General features: G+C 34.5%; 2 protein-coding genes and 1 non-coding gene across 3 annotated transcripts; all 3 read right to left on the reverse strand.

Annotated features, from left to right (window-relative positions):
* Positions 1–2,673: 2,673 nt before the first annotated feature.
* LOC146141070 (solute carrier organic anion transporter family member 4A1-like) lies at positions 2,674–10,584 on the reverse strand. The gene is made up of 12 exons (XM_083391170.1): positions 10,458–10,584; positions 9,708–9,839; positions 9,026–9,301; positions 8,636–8,751; positions 8,412–8,502; positions 7,375–7,587; positions 6,936–7,108; positions 6,358–6,519; positions 5,770–5,945; positions 5,132–5,344; positions 3,997–4,167; positions 2,674–3,190 (listed from the first exon to the last, which is right to left on the reverse strand). The coding sequence occupies exons 1-12, from the start codon at positions 10,532–10,534 to the stop codon at positions 2,987–2,989; spliced, it is 2,004 nt and encodes a 667-aa protein (XP_083247296.1). The 5' UTR covers positions 10,535–10,584; the 3' UTR covers positions 2,674–2,986.
* Trnaa-ggc (transfer RNA alanine (anticodon GGC)) lies at positions 4,956–5,030 on the reverse strand. The gene has a single exon. It is a non-coding gene; the product is annotated as a tRNA-Ala (tRNA).
* Positions 10,585–13,509: 2,925 nt separating the features above from the next.
* Positions 13,510–22,156, reverse strand: LOC146141072 (solute carrier organic anion transporter family member 4A1-like). Its single transcript, XM_083392803.1, has 12 exons — positions 22,080–22,156; positions 21,555–21,686; positions 20,812–21,087; positions 20,409–20,524; positions 19,712–19,802; positions 18,709–18,921; positions 17,784–17,956; positions 16,944–17,105; positions 16,309–16,484; positions 15,368–15,583; positions 14,377–14,547; positions 13,510–13,764 (listed from the first exon to the last, which is right to left on the reverse strand). The coding sequence occupies exons 1-12, from the start codon at positions 22,154–22,156 to the stop codon at positions 13,510–13,512; spliced, it is 2,058 nt and encodes a 685-aa protein (XP_083248929.1).
* Positions 22,157–24,803: the final 2,647 nt, after the last annotated feature.

Here is a 24,803-nt window from a genome sequence, read left to right on the forward strand (position 1 = left end):
CATAAAACAACCTGTATCATTAATATGCGTGACAATTACTAGCTGATACCATGACAATGTTTGCGTAATTCCAAACCGGAAACGGGTGGCAGACTAGCGATGACGTCATTTTACGTTCTTTGGTTGCAGCCGAGGGGATTTTCTCGGCAACTGATGCGTTGCAGAAAAAACAATGGTGCGTTAAATTTTTTGACGCAATACGTGGCTTTTTTAATGAGAAAAAATAGCACTCCTAAATCTTAAGTGTTGCCTAAACCAGTGTTTCTTAAACTGGTGAATGTTTCACCCCAGGGTGGATAAAATTGTTGCAGGGGCGAACCAACCAAAAGGGGTAAATAAGGGTGAACCTGTAGAAATGGACGATAGCTTGCTAGCAGGGCGGATATTCCAGGTGTGCTGTTATATATAGACGAGATAGTTTTATCATATCATGAGACAAGGGTGAATGAAATCTGGATATAGATGCTAGGGGTGAACAAAACTAAAAAAGTTTAAGAAGCACTGGCCTAAACCACCGAAGTAGTTTATTACGAGCAGGGGTGTGTCCAGAAAATTAAAAAGATGGTCTCGAATTTTTTACTTAAGAGAATTTCCCTATTTTCCGTCTATCGTCAATGAATATGACGTCATAAAATGGTGATTAGTAATGACGTTATACAAAATAATCAGACACAGCCAATTAACGTTCAGCAAAATCGAACTTTTACGACGCAATAGTCGCATTGTTTCTCAAGTACGAGTAGCATACAAACTATGCTTAATGGCATAACCCGAAAGCGAAAAGAGCATTCATAAACAAGTTTGAATTTTGCTATAATTTTAAACTGTAGCCTATTCTGTCGAGCAGCGTTGAACGAACAACGAGAACAAAACAATACACGACCGCACAAGAGTTGAAATAATCGTTTTGCGCTTTAGTTATAAGCAGATTTTCAGTCAGTATATTACCAGCGGCAAATACGGAAAATAAAGTTAATATAACTAACTATTTTAGAAGGCTATAGTAATTTGCGCGGCTTGTAATTTTTATGAAAACAACCAATCATTGTTGAAAGTACACCCACAAATTAGTTTTTCAATGTTCCTCAAATAAGTTAAAAACATAAATTTTGTTTGCATCAGCTTTAAAGAACATACTTTTTGACAACCTTTCTTTAAACACTGGTTGAGAAACACTGCTATAGATGGTCGTTCCACGTTTCTTATTGAAGCTGGTTGGACTGGCTTATTAAACCGCTTTGGCCTACAGATATTCAGTGCAAAAATGTTTGCGGTTTGTACTATTAAAACGTAGGCTATTTAACAGATCACTTTGAATATCGCCAGTTTCTTTTTCGCCCCAGGGCTATACATTCTTGTAGACTTAAAAAAAATGTAAATAAAATTATTAAAACTGCCAGAGTTCTTCGAACACAACTTTTTATTTACATATAGTTTTGATTGGTTTCATGGCCTTGATCTTAACGTAGGAGTATGGTATAGGGTGCTGTCTATTTAGACATATTGCATACATTGGGATGATTTTTGGCTTTAAGATGATGTCAATTTCAAAAGGGCTAGATACAAGCTTAAACCTAAGTGCACCTAACTATAAATTATTATTAACTAATTGTTATCTAACAAGTATTTTATTACGCCCAAAATCGCTTTTTTGAACGTTCCTATAGAAATTACTGTACAAAACTAAAGTTTTCGGGTCTATTTATCACGATATGATAGGCCAAGCATGAATCACGTGTCGCATGCTACAATGCAACTAAGGGTATAGTCGCTGAAAGTAATGTCGCCAGTCAGTAGACTACAAAATACCAATCATTCAGAAACAGCAACATTCGATATACGGTAGTGGCGAAATAGGAAATTTGGTGTCTGCGTGGTCCACAAAAATAGGCGCCTATTGGAGCAAAAAAAACACAAATGAAGGTCTGCATCAGATTATATAAATGAGCTCTCTAAAACTGATGCAATTACGTCAATCAAAAAAGTTTTACAAAGCCTTATTAAGCGACAATCGGCTGAAACCTACAAAAGTCGGACAGTACAAAAATGCCCACAACAAATCGATATAGGCTAGTTCTACCATACGGTACTGAAAATAGGTTTTTCCGGTATTTGTTTGTTATCTATCCAGGATGCCATCAGTGACTGTAACAACACCACGCAAAATTTTAACGACACAAAAAGGAGATAAATGCGCTAACCTACAGATACAACACAGAACATATCTGTGCTTTAATCTTTTAGCCCATTCTGTTTTTTTTTTTTGTTTTTTTTGTAAAACCTCGGTTTTAAGTTCAGTCAAGTTAGTTGTATATTGGAGCGCGTCTTTAAGATTGCCGAAGAAAAATTAAAAAAAACATTTGTTTGAATTTTTGCAACTGTGCCTGTTTATAAATTACCGAACATTTTTTTAAAGTCACCTAAATCCTAAAATTATACACGTCTGAATGGAGTAAATGTATTATCGAGATAGGTTTGTTCAAACAAGCGATAAAACACACGACAAACAATAATTCTCATTATTTGTGACATTTTAAAATTAAGGTAAATTAGACTAATTCACGAAAAACTTATGCGCAAAAAAGGCTGTTGTATTAAAAAAGCCTTGGTGTTGCGAATATCTCTACATCACTACAACAAACCGTAAACAGAAGGTAATATTGAGCTATTAAAATGAGGAATACATCATCATTTAGAACAAAGTGCACGAAAAAGTAGAAATAGGTGCTAAGCGATCTAAATAAATAGTTGCTCGAAATCAGACGTATGAACACTGATCAGGTTGCTGGCAAAAATAATGGTATAGTAAAAAAACTCTTCAAAGAGAACGAAATAATTTATCTGTACCGTTGTATATTTAGTTGGTTTTACTTAGGGATGACTGTGAACATAAAAATGGTTCTATTTAGGAAGAAATTACACTTCTGGCAGCATTGTTGTCTTTTGAAGAATCACATTCTTTTTAGATTGGGGAATGCATCTTCTTTCATTTAAATCCTGGATTATCTTTGCCATTTACAGATTTCGGTATTATTTCCATATTTTCATTTTTTTGATTTCCGCCAGATGTCGTGGTTGAGTCAGCATTGTTTGTGACGTCATCCAGTGCAATGTCGTCGTTTTCTTCAACTAAAGCTTCTTTGGGTTTGTAAAAGGCAAGAGCTAGGGCCAGAAAGATCATGGTGACCACCTGGCGTGATGTAAAATACGGTTATAAAACTTTGTAGTCATTTCTGCTATATTAGGCAGCAAAACAAATCCAGCAACTGCGAAAGTAAAAGGGGCTTATCTCGAATTTTGTTTTTCACTTGACACGCAGGCGCAATCATAAAAGCAATAATATACTTGTAAACCGCAACCCCATTGGCCCGCAGTTTAATCTCTTCAGGTTACACATATTTGGCCTGTCGGTTTAAAATGTTGCACACCCCTGATCTAATTCTGGATGATACCAAAAAAAAAGTTATATTTTTTCTCACTTAAAACAACTGCAACGTCGTCGATTACAAAGCCACATATCTTTAATGCAAAATCACATGAAAAGCTAAAGAGTAAATTAAGTAAAAGCACACATTGGTTGTTTTTAAATGAAAAGTTGTAAAACGGCTATGCAAATCTGGATTTCTGTGCATTTGATTACAGCATGTTCGCTTGGTGCTTTATATTTGCCTTTGAATTCTCGTTTGCTTGCTTGACCGGTCTTGCGAATCCAGTCGGCGACTGACGCAGGCGCTTTTAGCAGCTTAGGTCCTATTTAACTCTTTGGGTTGCGAGGAAAACAACCAACTATTTGATCGCATTACTTATGGAGGCGTGTTCGTGCTGCGCTGTGAGCTATATAATCAAGTCGAGAAACAACCATACCACCATTGCCTACTGTAGATCAGTTGGGGGAGCAACGGTCCCGTGTCGTAATTTTGAACCTCGCCGCAAGCTAGTTGTCTTTCCTGACCTATAGATCGCACGAAACCCCTTAAAGTGAATCTAATCACACACCTTGACTGTGATGGAAAGTACAACGAGGTTTCTTGACATGAGGTTATTGTCGTAGACGTTGCATGAACCCTGTTCACCACAAGATGTTCCCCACAAATCACAAGCTTTGTCCAGAACGAACCCGTAGAGAATCGGGCCAGGAATTGAACCAAGCAGTCTTGCAATTAACCACTTAAAATTAAAACAATATCAGGTTAATTTCGATTTTCAAATTTCAAAGGGTTGTAAAAAAGTCATTTACGTTCAAGTTAAGTCATATTTGACAAATATCAAATCAAAGACATAACAACCTAACAAATTTCGGTTATCGCGGTCCATTTTAGCAATATTTCAGCTAGTAAACATCAAAAACAAACAGCGTGTTCATTTATTACATAAAAATATTTGCTGTTAAAAACCTCATTTCACTAAAATGTATATATTAGATTAAATAAAGCATCTTCATTCATGCCAAGTCTTGAAAAAAACATGACTTAAGTCCAAGGCAAGACATTTATCTAAATTTAAAAACAGCGTCTTGAGTGCATTTAAGTCAAATCAATAATTAAATAATTACACACTGTAAATTTGTTGATACAAAGTAAAGTTATTTAATTGACTCAGTTCTGCCTGTGAATTTGCTCGCTACATGTAATATTTTGTTTAATCCAAAGCCAAATATCGCTCAACATAATACGAGCTTATATATTTTAATAATTTAACAGTTTATTTTATGGAAAATGAATTGCCATGACAAAGACTTTAAATAGGTTGACTGGGACTTGAGTTATAAACGACTTATTTACAACAGCAAAAATAGATTGCCAGTTAAAATGTGAAAGCTACGAACCTGGGATGTAGGCTAGTTGTAAATATAAATAAAATAAAACTAAATATTGTAACAGAAAAACAGTCCTGAAAAGAGATAGTCTCCGACTCAATCGTTAAAGATTCAAGCAAGGCAGGCTAGAAAAACAACTAGCCTGCAGTGAGGTTCGAACTCACGACCTCCGGTCATGCCGGGACCGTCGCTCTACCAATTGAGCTACACAGGCTCAAAAGGGAGCGAGTCGAGAAACAACCATACGCCAATGCTTGCTGCATTCTCACAGCTGTTAACTAAAAACTGTGTGCAATAAACAGTTAAACGACTTACATGGACTCCAATCGCGAGGGATCTTTGTGAGAAAGGAACTATTCGAAGTGTGGTTTGCAATCCAGGCATGGCAATAAGAAACGTGGAGAAGATCACCATAAAGGTGAAGGTTAGGTATAGGCCTGCTCCTCCATATGGACAGGTTTCACCAAGGCAATAACCTCTTGTGGCAGTTAAGTTCGCTCCATCACCAATACACCCACAGTTGACAAACTAAACATTTGTATGTTTCAAATTAGTTAAAAAATTATGCAAGATCTTACTCTAGTCTAGAATACGCCCGAATATGCAAGTGTAAACAATGTGATTATCATGTTTTTTTATGAAATAAGCTATTGCTGCCAGGCATAATATAAAACAGAGTGTTGCTCTTCCAGCAGTATTATTTAATACCGCTGGAAAAGCAATACTCCGTTATGGTTTATTATGTGTATTCTTTCATAATATAATTTCTTTTTATTTTAGTTCTTTTGACATCATGTTTTATATGCTGTCCGCCTTATGTAAGACATGTCAACTGGTCAAGTATACTTTAAATAAAGTGAAAATATCAGGTCTGGCATAATGTTGAGTGAAAAAGACTCCCAGTATGGTTTGGAGAAGTAATTTAGATCGGTATCAAATTTATTATATCTTACTGTCCCATTTTCGAAGCTTGAACAGCCGGCATAACACGCAGAGTAGTAAGTCACACCATCAGAACCGCAAACTGGATCAAATATGTCGCTCAGACAGAAACAGTTTTCGTTGCAAGCTGCATTAAGACCTGTTGCATTTGGACTTCCCGCATATCCCACTTTTGCTCCAGCAAATGCTGTAAGAAAAAATATTAGCCATAAATACGGATAATACACCTTTTGGGGGTTAAACATTCTACTCAGTTTAAAATTCTCATTTTGTGTTCTATTTATTGATACTTACTAATCATGATTCCTGCAAACATTTATGCGAATTTAGATAAAATATTCACCTTATCTAATTCTAAAGCTTATTATAATTTATACACACCCACATTTTAACATTTAATACTATAACATCTCTGAGAAAAATAATAAAAAAAGTTGCAAATATAAATAAGATTTTAAATAAATATTCAAAATAAAACTTTGGTATTTTCAAAATTGCTTTAAGTTGTTTGTCACTACAGTTCTATTATTTTTAAAGTAAAAAATGGTAGCAAAATTATAAAAAAAAATGTTATACAAAAAAAATTACTTAAAACCCACCAACATTAGGACAAATTTGCAGGTAAATCAGCACACAAATGGTTGAAATTGAAGTTGCAAACAGACAAAACACAAGCATTTGTTTCACCGACAATTTTGCTTTGGAGACGATGAAGCCACCTAAAAACTGACCACAGGCTCCACTTAGAATAGCAGTTATGCCTGAAAAACATATAGAGCACATTACATACAACAAAAAATACTAAGATATTATTATAAATAGTATTTTTAGGTTGCTTGAAGTATTTTAAAAATAAAATATAACCATTCAACAAATAACTGTAAAATTAAATAAAAGTTTCTCAAGGTATTTAAAATATAACTATTCAGGGTTATTATTTTAATTTTTATTTGAAATTAGCCGCTTTTGCCCAAGCTATTTGACTTTTTCTGTAAAACAAAAACAGGTTATTGGTGTATGTTTTTTATAGTGAAGATGGCAGTTTTTACAGTTTGTTTTTAATGAAATAAGTGGTGCCTTCCGGATTGTTTGCGCAAGTACTACAAAAAATAGGTAGACCGGGTTCCTGGCATGCTTTGTTGCTTTCAAGCAGCCATGCCAAACAAAAAGTTCCCACCTACATAGAGAGCGGCTTTGGATGCGGAAAATTTAAACATCGACTCAGTAACCTTTGCTCCGAATGTAGACAGGCCAGTGAGAAGGAGTCCACTCATGGCAGACACAATCGTCAAACAAATAAATGGAGGATTCCTCAAGAGGCTTAGTAAGCATTTCGGTAGCTCACTAATACTGCAAAATACAATAAGGATTAACGTCGATTTGTACACATAAAAATGTAATATCACCAAAAATCTTGCTATGTAAAGAATCATTTGGATTTGTGCTTATTTTATTCAGGAAGTTAGTAAAATTTTATCAATGCTTTGTTTATGACAGTTACTACAGTAGTTGTAAATCAAGTATATAAACATTTTTCATTTTAAGGATATTTGAACTGCATACAACCGAATTAAACTAAAACATTTTAACTCAATTATTTTAACAAAAATTCCTGCCTTGTTCCCATTTTTTGATTTTCGTTCAGTTCATTTGCAATTCGATTTTGATGCATTTCAGTCTCCCTGTTTTTTCTCACTTCATCAGTATTTGGAAGTTGTCGAGGAAACATAATCATCGGTAGGCCCGAGATGACAAAAACAATACCGAAAATAAGAAAGCCAATCCACCAAGCTCCAACAAATAGAGGGCTGTCTTTGGGAACACCTGGTCTGTACATAGGAATCAGAATTATATGCTAAAAACTTAGTAAAAAAAAAGAGGTAGGATATATTGTTGTGAAAAAGTTAAGTGTGAATATATTTTAACAAAGGACACTGGCCACCATACAATCTTACTCCAATCAATTAAAAGTGTTCAAACTGCCTCAACATTTCAATTACCAGATCATGAGATTCATTTTATGTATTGGAAATTCAACATTACTGTGGTTTTAAAACAATTAGCTCACTCACAGCTTAAACACATATCAAAAGTATTGCAATATAGTGAATGAATGAGTTCTTAGAAAATTATAGGACAAAAGCGAGTGAATTCGGGATTAGCTAGTTTGGTTGCTGAATGGTTTAGCCATAACAAGAAAGAAAAGAGGAAATCAAAATCAAAGCTTTACTACAAGCAAATTTGCTATTATTATATGCATAGACAGCCACACATGCATTGCGGTGCCTTAAAGGTTGAAAACTTGGTCAAATGAGCAGTTGAAATTGTTGTACTAAACATATCATGCTTTAGCAACAAAAACTCATTTTATAATGTCATTGATCTAACATTGGTCAAATTGAATTTGCTATACTGACACCTTACATTTGTTTTTTGAAATAGGCCAAGTAGAATAGAATCTATTCTTGTAGTAATCACCCCAAAACAGGGTAAAATTATTACTTCTTTTGATTGCACATAATTTGTCAGTTGCAATTAGGATAATCATATGCTATTTTACTGCAAAAAAACAAGCCTCATTTAAACAGAAGAGGCGAGATTTGCAATTTTACCAACAATTCCAACAAAATATTCATATAAATCCAACACTTACTCTACACCAAGTGTGGTATAAATAGATAAAAATTGACCAGTTAGTAGAAATCCAATTCCTGGTCCTCCCATGGCAACGGCATAATATATTCCTAAACATAACCCAAAACAACAAAATAAAATAATTTTGGAAGCGCAGCTGAATGTTGATTTGACACAAACTCAAATATTGTTCCAATATAATTCACTACTAAATTAAACAAATCACAATACTCTGCTCTATACCATGATAAAGAGAAGACTTTACTTGTTTCACATTCTCATCTAAATAAGTGATTCCAAGGGTAAATGCAGGGGCAGCACCTACACCCATTAAAAGCATTGCTACATAGAAAGCAAACCTGGAAAAAAACAAGGCACAATTACCTTTACAAATATAGTTTAAAACATTTTCGAAAGTAAGGAATCGCCCGCGGACAATAAAATGCAAAAAAAAGATTCCTACTTTCGTATCTAATGATGTTAAGACTGTTAATAAAAACAGGTTTAAAACAGACTTAACCTGTTTTCATAAACAGTCTTAACACCTTTACAAATATATTTATAAATAATTTCAAACTTAAATAGATAAACCAATTCTCAACCTAAAAAATACAAACACATTATTTTTACTACCTGTAGCTTCTTAGCGTGGCGTCAACACAAAGTCCACTGTCTACAGTTGAGCTGCTGCATGTCCCGACTGTCGCATTCGTAACCACATACTCAGAAGCAATAAACTTTGGCAGAGAGAACACAATGCTACCTGCCCCCATCACCATAAAACCCCAGCCCAGCCAAAGTGGCTTGTGACCCTTTCCCCCGACATAGGACACAAACAACAGTGCGACACATTGTGAAATATCATAGCAACTGGCAATCAATCCCGCCTCTGCGCTTGAAATCTGGAATCTTTAAACATATAAACATTAAAAATAAAATTGGCCTAGGGTGCAAGTTAACGTTTGGGTGGGTCAAGTATTATTATTAGGTTTATTCTCCCAGATTTATTTATTTATTGCAACTTAAATTTTGATAATTGGATTTTTTACTTTAAAAAAAGTGGTAGAATTCTAGAAAATAGAGTTTAGTGTTTTTATAATTTAATTATAGTTGATAATTTTAATATGTTGTTTTAACTTAATAAACTGCTGTTTTATGATTTTCTGTAGTTTGTCATTATTACAGCTAGATTATTTTTATAATGTTTAATAATTTTTTTTATAAAAAAGAAGAAAATAAAATAGCAATTTTTTTGTTTTTTTATATTAAGTAAGGATTGCATGGCAAATTTATATGTTGCAACTTTAAAATTCACCTTTTTTCGAGAGTAGATATAGTAGCATTTACAAGTCCATTGATAATGATTCCTTGTATAAAAACTCCAAAACTCATGACACATAATGCACCAACTGGTGTAGCAAAACATTGCAAAACTCGAATTGGTATTCTTAGGAACAAAGAGTTTGAAATTGTTTTTTAGTCTATATTGTTATTTTCATATAATTATTTATTAAAAAAAAACATTTTGAAATAGGTTAAATTTTTCCAAAATAAAACATAGTAAGATTTATTTCTAAATATTTAAGAATTAGGTAGGTTTAGACTAGTGTAGAAAAAAATTATAAATAATGAAACTAATATTTTAAAAATATATATTATATATAAATAGATATTAAGTTTACAAAAATAAAGCTCTCTTTTTTGGAATTATAATAAAGTTAAAACAAAGTGTTTAGTGTTAATTTTTAAAAGTAGGCTTTTTCTTATTAATTGCAAAACAATTAAACAAATTAGCAGCACATTTATAAATTAACAAAGTAATCTATTTTTTAAATGTAGATACAATTTTTTTTTATTTTAATTAAAAATATAGAGTTAAGTTGTTCAAAAAAAACAAACACATTTTTAACAAAGCTTAATACAAGAAAATATTGAAAAACAGCAAATAGAATGCTAGTTTTATCATTTTGTTCTAAGGTTTGGAGTATATATCGTTTACTCAAAATATAAAGCTTGTAATTTCAAATTAGGAAATTTAATTTAAGCCAGTGGAAAGTTTACACACCTCTTCTTTGACTTTGAGGTGCAGCCGAATTCACATCCACACGTTTCGTCCAAAGGAACGTCTTTATACTCAGGCATCTTATGCGTTGCCTTTTTCTAAACTTACCGCACAAACAAAATTGATTCTAGAAATTACCTGGTGACATAATTTATTTGTTAGCGTAAGTTAGCTACCACCCAGTGAATATGTCAGCAAAAGCTTTTTATTAAACAAACGTGAAAATTACAAGTTCCAGCCAGGCACGTTTAAAATGTTTTTAAGGTAAATAATCATTTTTCACAACCTAATTCAAGGACAACCTTTAAAATTGTGATCTAAAAAATTGGAGAAGTATGCTGACCTGCAATATGACATTATCTGCAGGACATTTACAAACGTTTTTTATGTCCGGGGGCTATTCAAAGTTTAAAAATACTGCGCTGTCTCTTCAAAGTTGCAACTCCAACATATTTCTCGCATTAAAATTTCAGACATCTAAAGACCATCCTGCAACAACTCCATTAAAATTCGAATTTTGGGGGCAAAAGAAACTCGCGACCCAATTACATGACAAAAATCTGCCAAATATCCTGACTAGTGCTATACAGAATTACCGACTCTAGAAATCTAGTACTATTTTGCGATATTTCGAAGACTTAAGGGCGCTACACTCTGCAACCTTCTTGGACCCAGCATGTGGCTTAGTGCTGTCATGGATAACCTTTCGAAAAGCACCCATTACGCCTGGACGTTTGGTGCTCGGTTAGTTAAAACGGTCGCTTAGCTGTCAAAAGTTCACTATCCTAAAACGTATTTCAATGTAAGGAAATCAGCCGACTATTTTTAATTGCTCGAAACGTTTTTGTAGCACGTTTTATCTTAATCGTGCCGGTTCGAATTTAGATTTTGCAATTCGAAATTGTACGACTAGGCAAGAAAGTCTCTCTGCATATCTCTCCACAACAAGCATATCTCTCCACAACAACGTTTTGGCCGAATAAATGACTGGTTTGGTGAATATGTAAAAGTATAATCTCCAATGTATAGTTAGAAGGAATTGTACAACTGTTTTGTTCGAAACTAGATAAAATTCCCGGCGTTGCCCGTAGGGTATTCTTTACAAGTTTAATGCTATGTCGACCTAAACTTGCAACCGGTATGATAACACAATGCTTGGACTACTGGCTTGCCACGGTGATGTAGGGTAACTAACTATGGTGTCAATTAACGCTTATCCTATCTAGGAATTTTGTTTTGAACGGCCATGACAACTTTTTGTTTTTTCCAGTACCAGAATCTGCCTGAATCCGAATGGTGAAAACAAACGATTCTGGTTGTACATCAATAATAGATACTAAACCAAGTACAGAACTTGATAAACCGAAAATCCGTTTGTTTGGATTTCACAATATGATAAATATAATTTGCTACTAAAAGCATCATCAGCATCTAAAACATAACACAATATAAGTCAAGAAGTACGCTAATGAAAACTTAACAACTGTTCTAGGCAAGTGCTGCACTATACAAGCCGCAACTCCTGCAACTAACTGACGTTGCAATCAGTAAAGTGACGTAACAACTGATAACACACGGGTAAAATGAGCCTTGAGATGGAAATAAAAAGGAGGGCCAAATAGAGAAAAACTAAACAAACAAAATAAAACACTATGTAATGCGAGGTAATATCAATTTTTGGATGTTAATGGATGGTAGTATATATAAGGTTAAGCCTTTTGTCCTCGCACAGGTCTAGGTGGTTGACTTCCTGTACGATTCTATATAAGTTTGATCAAGTCGCGTGTTATAACATTTATAGGAAATTTTGAAACAAAATGATTGTGACATTTTAACGTAATATTAAAAGCCAATATTGTGTTTCGTTACTAAAATAGATCGAATAAATACTCCGCTATAGCGCACTTAAGCACGGCACACATACTACTAAGGAAAATCCCCATTTTTCACTTCTTTTGTTTATATTCAATTACTGCTTCTCTTTTTATTATTTTGCAAATATAAACCTGTATAAAAGCATTTATTTTTAGTGCATTTAAATTTTAAAAAATATCGGAATAAATCGATTAGTTAACGTAAGATTTTAAGAACAAGTATAAATATATTTAAATTGTAATAAAAATAAACTGTAAATATTATTGCAGAATACATACACACGATGGATAATACCATAGTAGGATTAAGGTGCAATATACAGAAGCATAAAGTAAAAAAAAGAGGGTCTGTGTTTAATGTTAGTATACGTTAAAAAACAACAATAATACTACTTAATATTTGTGCACGTTTTGCACTTGAGGTACCAGTACCAAAATACTACTTAATGTCCATGTTTACCATATGAGGTACTGTATAATTTGCATTAGCAGACACAATGTTTCGCGGTGACAATACAATGGTGTTGAACAAGGGCGGGTTCGTGGTTTTTGATTGGGGGAAGGCCATGAACATTGTTTCAGCGATGATGTCACAAATGTACGTCATAATGTTGACGCAAAACAAGCAACTTGTAAAAAAATTCTATTCTCGGCCGAACTCTTGTGCAAATGAGCAAATAAAATCGATTATAACAACGTTCAAGAAGGCAAAGTGTTGAAATATTTAGGATTAATTAGTTTAAATTGCCAAATTTTTTATTTCGAGGAGATGTGACATTTTGGTTATATTATATGACTAGATGATTTTGGCAAGCTGTTGTTCTAATAGCTGAATACTTCCACAAAAACATCATAGAAGTCGGGTGATCAGCAGGTGGTCAAATTGTATTGAATTCTCGACAAGGTTTCGCACAACAGTGCTTCAGGGCTACCTCATTACTATATTTAGAATTAAACAAATAGTGCCTGTAAAGATCGTATAACTAATTAGTCGAAGCATAACCTCGTAAACCCTCGGGTCCGCCCCTGGTATTAGATGATTTTGTCGTTTTATTTTTGTGTACTTGGTGCAAGAACTCAGTTGTGAGGTGACATGGCATACGAGGCGAGGAAGCAATGGAAAAAAACGCAGGTGAAACTACACTAAGTTCTCGAAGGTTTGCCGAAACGTAACAAGAAAATTACTCGAACGCCAGGTTTTCGTGACCTTTGCCCTGTTCGACTTCACCTTTGACCTTCTTCTCGTTTTCGAGACCATTTTTCTCGCCGCCAGGTGCCACAGTTGACTCGTGCGTGTCCCTAGGTGGCGTTGTTAAGACTGATTTATTCCTGTCGGGGGTTGTATCGTCCAAGACAATATCCTGTGACGCTTCCGGTGAGGTTGGATTTGGTTTGTAGAGGACCAGCGACAGGATAAGAAAGGCGAGTGTAAACGCCTGAAGTAATTCAAAAAAGAATTATATTTTGATCGCCATTTTTTGTGTCAGAAATACAGGTGGTGGAAATTTTACGTGAAATGTGATTCTTAAAGGACATCATAACAGTCGAATATCGTCGTGTTTTCGTTCTTTAAGGCAGCAACACTGAAATGCTACAACACAGGATAAGCTAGTGTGTCCCCTAATGTTTTACTACAGATTTCGACGTCTATTGCAACCTGTGAAGTTTAAACGTGGTTTATCGGTGACGTAAAAATAATGCGCCATAATTCGCCACCAATACGTCGTTGTATACAAATATATATAGAATGCAAATTTTACAAGTTTAATGCTGTTTCATGGCACCTTTACAAAGTTTTATTTAGTATGTTGATGTGAAATCTTACGTGTTTAGGACAATTTCCTCTCATTTCGGACAATTCGCTCTTTTTTCTCTTTTTACAAATTTTCTATAAATGCAAGGTTTGGTGGTAGAACTCAATAAAGGGTTCTGAAAATTTCAAAAAAATTACAGAGGCTTTCTTCAATCCTTGAATATTATAACAAAACCCTTTCTCAATAAATTTAAAATAAAAACATAAACCCAACATATTTGTAAAGTATAGATACCTCGGTCACGAACGTTAGTACAACGAGGTTTCTTGACATGAGGTTGTTGTCGTAGACGTTGCACGAACCCTGTTCACCACAAGATGTTCCCCATAAGTCACAAGCTTTGTCCAGAACGAACCCGTACAGAATAGGTCCGGGAATTGAACCAAGCAGTCTTGCAAATAACCACTAAGGTTAAAAATAAACGACAAATTAACTTTCATATAGCTCAAAATTGTGTTTTTAGATGTAACATCTGGTATTTTTTATATTTATCACCTCATTTTTTTATGGTAAACGACTTGTAATTTATATGTTTTAAATTGGCAGGGCTAGGAAAGTTCTAATGCAGATTTGAATAATAAATAAAACAACTATACCATAGTTTATTTTGGAACAAATAATAACGATACTTTTCAGATTTCCATTATTCGTATTCTTCTTATACATGGCTCATTAAAGCCTGCTATCTTAAATGAATTTACGTTTTTCAAAATTTGAAACATATTCCTTAACAACTAGAAAAAATCACATTATTACTGGTTTAGGTGTACTTTGTGGTTGGACTTTGATTAAAATTTTCTGCACTGCCATTCACTGTCACCTTTACACTAATATTTGAAAAATGTTTTTATGGGTTGTGAAATGTAAGTATATACCTATCAGAAAGACGACATGCTTGAAATTCCTACTTAGATTACCATGACTTAAGAGCTATTACGGTGACTTGTTACACAATACCGTAGCTGAAAACGACGTTACCATGATCCATTAATTACTTAAAGAAGTATTACAATGACTTACACCTTTACTTACAACGACAATACCATAACCTCAGGGACATTATGGTGACTTAACAGATTACAAGTGATTTAAGGGAGATAAGTGACTTAAAACGATATTAATGTGAATGAAGGGACTTTAGAGATATTATAGTGACTTAAAGGACTGATTAATTTGACAGGCTTTAAAGAGAAGACAAAACAATCGTCAATAATTCTTATTTTACCTGTACACCAACCGCCAGCGACCTTTGAGAAAACGGAACAATCCTGATGGTGACTTGTAGGCCTGGGATCGCGATGAGAAATGTAAACAGGAACACCATAAAGATGAAGGCCAAGAAGGTCCCGGCGCCCCCGTTGGGGCAAGTCTCCCCTGGGCAGTAACCCCGAGTGGCGGTCATGTTGGCCCCACCCCCTCCGACACACACACAGTTGGCAAACTGCGGAAAAGGAATAAATTCAACAGATAATTATAAATGAGGTTTCCTGTTCTGGTAAGCACAGTTCATAAAAATATGTGTAGTAGTTGGTAGAGCGACGGTCCCGGCATGGCCAGAGGTCGTGAGTTCGAACCTCACTACCGGCAAGTTGTTTTTCTATTCTGCCCTGCTTGCATCATTGATCGACAGATCGGTTAGTCTGTTATGGCTTACGGTGTACGGTTAAGCACAGTTTACTTTAAGGCATGGACACAGGAGTTCGAGGAATGGACTATAATACAACAGTACTAAATAGACATACTGTTTAAGTTTAGATTAGACTCTCTAGTTAAAAAATAACTGATAAACAAAGAAACAAAAATATCACCCTAGTTAATTGACAATGCGATATCTGACTCGTGGAGTTTCTTATCCTGCTGATCACAATAAAAAAATAAATGTAAGATAGAAACGCAATAAATAGATTTAAAACAGCCGGAACAGTTCATATTGGTATTGTTAATGTAAGTTTAAGCCAAGCTATATGCTAAAAAGAGCATGCAGAGTCCAAATGCAAATCATCTAATTTTGCCAATTAAACTTAAGGTACGTATGTCATAGCAAACGTTTAGGCCTAACCAATGTAACGAGTGTAAACCAATTCCAATCTGAATGTAACTGTAAATATTGTAAACATATTTAAAGAGTAATTTAGTAAAAGATTAAGTTAAATAAAATAATCTTACCGTTCCATCTTCGAAGCTCGAACAGCCGGCATAACACGCAGAGTAGTAAGTCACACCATCAGAACCACAAACTGGATCAAATATGTCGCTTGAGCAGAAGCAGTTTTTGTTGCAAGTTGCATTAAGACCTGTTGTGTTTGGACTTCCTGCATATCCAACCTTTGCACCTGCAAATGCTGTTAAAAACAATAATAACCGTAGAATCCCAAGTTGGTGCCCATGCATATTTATGCTATTAAATGTTATCACATATTATTATCATTCATGTAATTTAAACTGGACAATTAAAAATCAAGCCGGCAATAGACAGTAAAATAAGATTTTAAATTAGCCATATATTCAATGGTCTTTTGACTGCTTAACTCCCACGCCTGGGCTAATACAGCTAGTTTATTAGATTATGGGTTATTATGATTGCCTATTTATGTCCTAAGGCAGGTATTGCAAGAAAACGATATCAATTTATGGAGAGTTGTGTTTAAAAGTTAATATTTCAGCTTTGGCTTTAGCTTCTCGGCGTTCCAAGGTCAAATTTGGTTTGCACGAAGTGACGAATTAGAATTTACCTGCAAAGCCTAATAGAGTGCTCACGCACTAAAAGTTAATAAAAGTAACATATTCCTCACACCACTTACGGACGTTTGGGCAGATTTGGAGTAACACAAAAACGCACACTGTTGCCAGTGACGTCATACATAAGCAGAAGATGAGCATCTGACGAACTGACAACATTGCTTTGGTCACAATTAAACCACCGAGAAATTGACCTCCCGCACCCGCCAGTATAGCAATGAGGCCTGAAAAGAAAATACTTCATTGGAATGTTTGTCCGGGTCTTCACGTTAAAAGATTATAAATTATTCTAAAAAGAAACATCTGAGAAAATATGTAATTTAAAAATTAGGCGCTTTCCTATTTTTTTTAAACTTGGTTTTAATAGGTCACTATGCACGGATCAATAATAGAGCTTGATAAAAAAATCTGAAAGGTCGAGTGGATCGACATAATCTTGATTACAACGTTTAGATACAAACTTTTATCATATTCAGTTAATGTGACCGAGAAGTAATACAAGAATCACTTGTACATAATAGAACTCAATTGTTGAACTGAAGTTGATGCAAGCTCGTATCGAAACGTCTTAATCAAGATGATGTCGATTCACTCGACCTTTTTGGCTTTGCAGTTCATTGTTATCATATCTAAATCGCGCGACAAATTTTTTCAAGTCCTGCTATTGGCTGCAAACAAATACAAACAAGGATTAAAATTCGTTTATAAAGGAAAACATTTTGACCGATAAAATTATAGTTTTTCGATTTTAGATATTGCTTTGAACTATGCAGGATTTTAATATTGTATATTAAGCGATCAAAATTATACAACTGTTTAAACTACAAATTTTGAGCTTTAAAATTCCAAAGGCAAAATAAAACACAAATCGTTGAAATGTTAAGGCAAACTAAAACACGAACCGACGTAAAAGGCAGAGTCCGATGCCGTGAGCTTAAACATCGATTCCACAACTTTGGCTCCGAATGTCGACAAACCGGCTAACAAAAGGGCTTTCATGGCTGCCACTAAGGAAATGAAGACAAACGGCGGATTCCGCAGCAATGCGTACAAACACTTGGGAAGGTCGCGACCTCTGTGACAAGAAAATGTCACAGATCACACGAAGCTTGAATTTGTACATTATCAAGATATGACAGGTATAGTTGTTGGCCTTACAAAAAATGTATTGTCCAGCAGAAAAATTTCGTTTGTATCGCATAGTAGCACAAGTCAATTGAAGTTCCAGTCAAGTCATAAATATAGCAAGTCAATTCCAACTCAAGTACTTGTCATCAAAATTAAACGTTAAACTACTAAACTTGGTGAACTAGCTCGATTACGATCAATAAACCAACTATGTAAGTCAAGTCAGGGACTTTTTTTCAAATGACGTAAGTCGAGTCAAGTCATTTACAAACAGTGACTTTAGTGTACAGTCAATTTCCTTCAAGTCATTTCAAAACTGCAAAGTAGATCATCTCAATTTTAAAACAAAGTTCCACTACTTAAACTACTTAAATTAGTACTCATACAAGCTGCTTGCCGTAGAAAACCTGTAAAATCATTAAATTTAATTAAAACTCATGGTAAGGATGTGCCTCAAACTAATGCAATTTACCAGTTACTGAATTTATAAAAATTTCGCGGATACCTTCAATCTGACACCACTTTAAGAGCCATTGTTTGTGAGAAAGAGAGAAAGAAAAAAGGAGAGATGAAGATAAAACGCACAACCGGCAAACATAAACGAGATGAAGAGAAATAAAAAAGAGAAGAAAGAAAAAGTACGAGAGAAAGGAAGAGACAATAATAGGAAGTTCCAGTGTTAGTTTCATCTAATGTTACCCGATTCCAATCTCTTTGTGATCCTTGAGTTCATTCGCGATCCGATTTTGGTGCATTTCCTTCTCTCTATCCTTCCTTACCTCTTCTGTGTTGGGAAGTTTCGGTGGAAACATGAGCATCGGCAATCCACAGAGGACAAACACAATCCCGAAAACGAGAAAACCAATCCACCAAGCTCCAACGAATTGAGGACTGGTAGTGGACAGATGAGGACTGCAAACAAAAATAGTTTGTCTTTTTAGGTATAAAAAACATGGAGTTAATTCCAAAACGAAAAGAGCCTAATGGTTGAAGGTTGTAGTTAGACAAAATAATAAAGCAGGAAATCATTTTGAGTAGGGATCATTTCGAATGTTCAACTAGATCTTCATTAATTTTCAACAATGATGTTGAGATATTGGAAACGTTTATATGTACCAACTTCTATATTGTGTTTTGACATTCTTACTAGAATCTTCTAAACTAAAATATATTGGAGCAAAACTTCATGGACCCCATTCAATATTGTATATTTCAGATCAAACACATAACTTGAGCCCCGATTTAGGCATCAATAAATAGATAAAAGCTGTATTCGGGTAACATTAAAACACTTCTCAGAAAATGGTTTTCTATATTTCATTTGTACGGTGTATTAAGTCAAATAGAGCCAGGGTTGTAAAATACTTGCTTTTTAAGTTCTATGTTTGGTTTGCCTGCTCATGTAAAAATATCTTGTTTCCGAAATGTGACATTAAGTAAACTAATAATAATGATGAATATCTAAAAACTGGAGTTATTGTCAACTGTAATTATTAAACAAGTCTCAATAACAAATTCATTAAATGTTCATAGAATGCTATTAATCAAATAACTGCTGTAGGTGATGACTAAACAACCATTTAGATTAAAAATAAGTTTCATTATAAAATAAGTTCCATTAAGTTTTATTATATGACTTCCTGCAGTGTTAAAACAGCTAATACTTTGGATTTGGAGCGCTAGCCACCAGGTGTATACTTACATTTCACCCAAGGCAGTGTACATCTTAAGAAATTGTCCAGCCAGAATAAACCCGATTCCTGGACCAATCATTGACATTCCATAGAAAATTCCTAAGAATATTTACAAATGACAAATAGATAATATCAAATCGGAGCTGATAACCCCCAAAACACATCAGTATTGGCTCGTTACAATGGTGGTACAAGAACTGTGCCAACATTAAGTTAATATAGAAATTTCAAACAAGTTAAATTTAAAAAAATAATTATTTAACATAGCAACTGAATTGCTTAATGTTAAAGCAAATCCTAGCTTAGCAACAAAGAAACAATACCTACATTTCAAAGTAGACCATTTTTACCTGTTTGAGCACGGTAACAACATTTTTGTTTTGTATCTAAAGGGGTTACAATCCTTTGTCAAAAGAATTAGATATTGGTATCGGAATAAAATGTCAACAATTGAACATTCCCCATGACAATACTTGTAAATATTGACATACATGCACTCAAGAATTTCAACATATGGAAATAAATGTTTATGTCATCCTGTAGGAGGCCATTAGTGGAAATTGTATGCTAATTTCAGACAATGAAACACCCAATGTATATCATATTATGCAGAAATTAAAACCAACATAATAAAATAACAAAACAATGTAAGAATAACAAGTTGTGAAAATATGAAGTAATTGTGGATGAATTAAAGCTTCCTACCATGATAAAGTGATGACTTTACTTGTTCAACATTTTCATCCAAGTAAGTCACACCCAGTGTATACATAGGGCTTGCTCCGATACCAATTAAAAGCATTGCAATATAGAAAGCAAACCTACAAAAATAATAAATTACGTAAAAATCATAGTGATACATGTTTCCCTTGATTTACAAGTTTATTAACTCAATTTAAAATTTCCTTTTTAGGTGGTTTTAAGTCTTGGTGTCGCATTATCGAATTTTAAGGAGTTTATATGGAATTTTTAAAGTTAAACAGAATTTAAAGGTATACACATCAAACTGCATATACATTAAAACAATTAGCAAAAATTGTTTGAACTTTTGGTTTTAACATCTTCAAATATTTATCATTTATACAGATTGTAATTTTTAGAATGTTACCTGTAGCTTCTTAAGGTTGTATCTGTGCAAAGTCCGCTGTCCACAGCTGTGACACTACAAGTACCAGCCGTCGCATTTGCAATCATGTATTCCGGTGCAATAAACTTTGGCAGGGAAAAAACAATGCCCCCTATGCCCATGATAATATAACCCCACCCCAACCAAAGTGGCTTGTGCCCACTACCCCCAACGTAGGACACAAATAACAAGATGATGCATTGCGAAATATCATAACAACTTGCAATCAATCCTGCCTCTGCACTACCAAGCTGAAATCTGAACAAAAAAAAACAATCAAAATTAAAGTTGTATATACATGATTACATAATTTGCAATTGGACATTTTAAAGCACAAATCTTATTATATATGTGTAAACGGCAATCTTTACAGAAATGCTTCAGACAACTTTACTATTTTATAATATGAATATACATTATATTTCTTTAAACAATACTATGAATATAACAATACACATTTTGACACAAATGCTTAATGCAACTTTAATATTTTATGATATTTATATATATATTTTACTTTTAGTTGCAAAATAATGATGTTTGCATATGGCAGTACGGTACAAAAGTTATTTTGAAATGACTTTTCAAAGTCCAGTTATTTTTTAAGCAAGCCAGCTCATTTTACCAAAACAAGATAAGTTAAGCTATGTCATTTAAAAAAAGTGACTTTAGTGCAATTGAGTCAGGTAATTGACTTAAGTCTTTACAACACTTGAATACAGTACCTCGTTTCAAGTGTTGATATGGAAGCATTCACAAGACCATTGACTATAAGACCCTGAAGAAATGCACCAACAGAAATAACTAACAAAGCCCCAACTGGAGTGGCACAACACTGAAAGGCACGGAGTGGAAATCTAAGGCAAAAATATTAACTAATGTCAAAAATAAAATTCTTACTTAGAAGGAATAAATTCTAAGAGAGTCCTATGAATATTGTTTACTTAATATGGGTTCAGTCTACAGTTTGTGGCAGCGACATCAGTAATTTATTTGAAACGATTTGCTGCACACCTGGTTCAGTAATATGTACAACCATCATTCGGAAAAAAGGTTAATTGTGAAAGGATTCCAACTTGATTGCACGTTTGAAAAAACATGCAATATGAGATCTCGGTAAAATTTTTTTTGGTGTTCCATAAAATGCAGACTACATACGGTTTACAGTTTACGCAAAACAGTCTTAATAATTAGGCCTAATACTTCAATGACTTTTAAATGATGAAAAAACAAAAGTGTAAACTGTTCACCGTCTCTTTGTCTTTGAAGTGCATCCAATTTCAAAACCACAAGTTTCGTCCAAAGGAAATTCTTCAGTTTTAGTCATTTTATATTTCAAATAGCTTTAGCATTAAAAGTGTAAAAACGTAGCGAAAAAACTATTTATTTCATTAGTAATTAACTAATTATTGTTGAAATTAACCTGAAAGTTTATTAGATTTAGCTTTTTTAAATATTACACACTTTTTTAATGGTATGTCACCCGACTTGTAAAAGACTATCATTGTTTTATGAGTGGAGTGCCAAACTTTTATCTAGGCTGTTTTACAATCCTCGTCCTAAAATTGCTTAGGATAATATTATGCAAATTCGGTTGCGTAATTAACAAGGGGATTCTCCCAAGCATCAAACTACTTTTGTCTTTGTTGGACAGGACTCAACTGGAGAATGTGTTTTTGCGGATAGAGGGAAAGTTTGCTGACTTGCCACAAAATGAGCCTTGTTGGTTACTCAAGGGTAACAGTAGAAAAATTTCTTACTGGAACGATGAAAAAACCAGGGCTTTGGAGCCGGAGCGTGGAGCCGGAGCCCCGGAGCCGTGCATTTTTAACGGAGCTGGAGCCGGAGCTCTACGTGTAATTTAAATGGAGCAGGAGCTGGAGCCAGTTGTTTAAAAAAATAGCTCCGGCTCCCGATATATTTCATAAGATGATATGCTACTAGCCTTCCACTAATAGCTGAATTCACATAATTTAACAGCAACTCTTCACAAAATTAGGAATTGTTGCCTCTTAGGCGCACCTTTTCTAACTAACCATTGTGGTGTTTCGTTTGTGAATATTTTGAAGCGCTAGATATTGCAAATTAAGCGTTCAGCCTTAAACCTCAGTTTTTGTCGTAATGGAGCCGGAGCCGGAGCAGTGGCATCAATAAGCTCCGGAGCTGGAGCTGGAGCTAACCTATGATAAAAGAGAGCTCCGGAGCTGGAGCCGGAGCCGTTTAACATTTACGACTGCTCCAAAGCCCTGAAAAAAACACTTACCGAAACACATAAAACTTTTAGTGAAACGTCACAAAGTTATGTCATAAATGTATATCGTAAACTAAAGCACGACAAAACCGCTTGAACTATATAATTTAATATCTTGAAAGTTTCTGACCTTGCGATTTATGTTTAAGGTTGATTCTACCATTCCTTGCGATACTATACTTTTGAAGGGGTGCGGGTCCGATTAAATGAGTCTTCATTTATATAATTGCCAAGATGAATCGACCACACTCCTACAAGATTTGAGATGGCCTGTCTTCGTGAGGCCATTCAGGTCCAATTCTTTCCTTTAGTTCAGATACATGAACAGTCAATTTTTGCTGTCTTCAGTCAAAGCTGTAAAAGCCTCTATCTCTCTCTCTCTCCGGTTTATATTGATTGAACACGCTATTTATAGACGAGAATCAGTTAAGAAAATTTCTGCGATAAAGAAAGATTTACGTCATTAATTCTTATAATACTTAACAAAATATCACGTGATAACAAGGCGTGGTCTAAACCTTTTTCTCTCGACTCTTATAGACGGAAATAATATTTTTGTCCAAATATGGCTTGAACAAAAGCGCTTCGATCTACATTGCGACGTAACTGGCGTTCGATTCTAAAATAATGGATTGTTGACAATAAGGCGAATTTCAAAACAAAGCGCTCACATTAAACGGATATACGTCACATCACATACAGCTCTGACGCATAAAAATTGGTGTAACAATTTGAATTTTTTTGCAAATTCGCTGCAAATATTATGTGGTTGCAAGAAATCTACGTAACGGAATTTTACCGAAAACTTTCCGCTTATCGTTTGCACATTGGCTGCAAGGAGTAACGTAAACATTAGAATATGGTTACAAAGAATTTAGGCCATAGATTTTTACTGAAAATTTTCCGTTACGACACATCGATTAAAAAACAAAAATTCTCTGTGTAAACACAATATGACAAAATGGCTTCTACAAATATTCCCACGCTAGATTTTGGAACAGCTTGCATATTAAAAGCTGGTTATTTGTTTGTGAAATGTGTGTGGACACGTGGACGCGAAAATTGTTCGATCACATAACGCATTTGCGCAATTGTTTTAGTCAGATTCCTGATTCCTCGAGAAAGTTTTCTCTTTGGTGCCTGAATTAGCAACCGAGGACTTTGATGTCAGCGTTCGCTGAGTTGCTCGAAATTGTTGTGTGCTTGACACACCATTGCATTGCTGTGGATTGAGCTTTTCAGGCGATCTGTGCGGCAGCAGGGGAAACTCCCTGTTTGGTGCGTTGTAATTTTGACGTCACCGGAAAGCCATTCATTGTGCGCTGCGCTGTGCTGTGACCTTTCGCTGTCCAACGTGCTTTTGTATTCTGAAAAATGCGAAATATTTTTCGGCAGATGTGTGTTCGTATGCCTGGAACATTTTTATTGCAACACTTCAAACTTAGGTTATTAACATTTTGGTTATAGACACACATATTTTTTATACTTATATATATATAGGCGCGACAGGTTACACTTAAAGTTTGAGACAATTAATTATTGCAATATATTCATTTAAATTTATATTCTTTGCGATTCATACAATGACATATACTTTATAGCGATTACATGGTTATTTAATTTACATTATACGCGATACATAGAGTAACTTATACATAATGGTTACATTTTTACATTCTTCGCTTCAAAAGCGATACATACAATGATTATAGTTATAACAATT

Source organism: Ascidiella aspersa, chromosome 6 (genome assembly GCF_963924565.1).
Source record: "Ascidiella aspersa chromosome 6, kaAscAspe10.2, whole genome shotgun sequence".
Taxonomy (NCBI): domain Eukaryota; kingdom Metazoa; phylum Chordata; class Ascidiacea; order Phlebobranchia; family Ascidiidae; genus Ascidiella; species Ascidiella aspersa.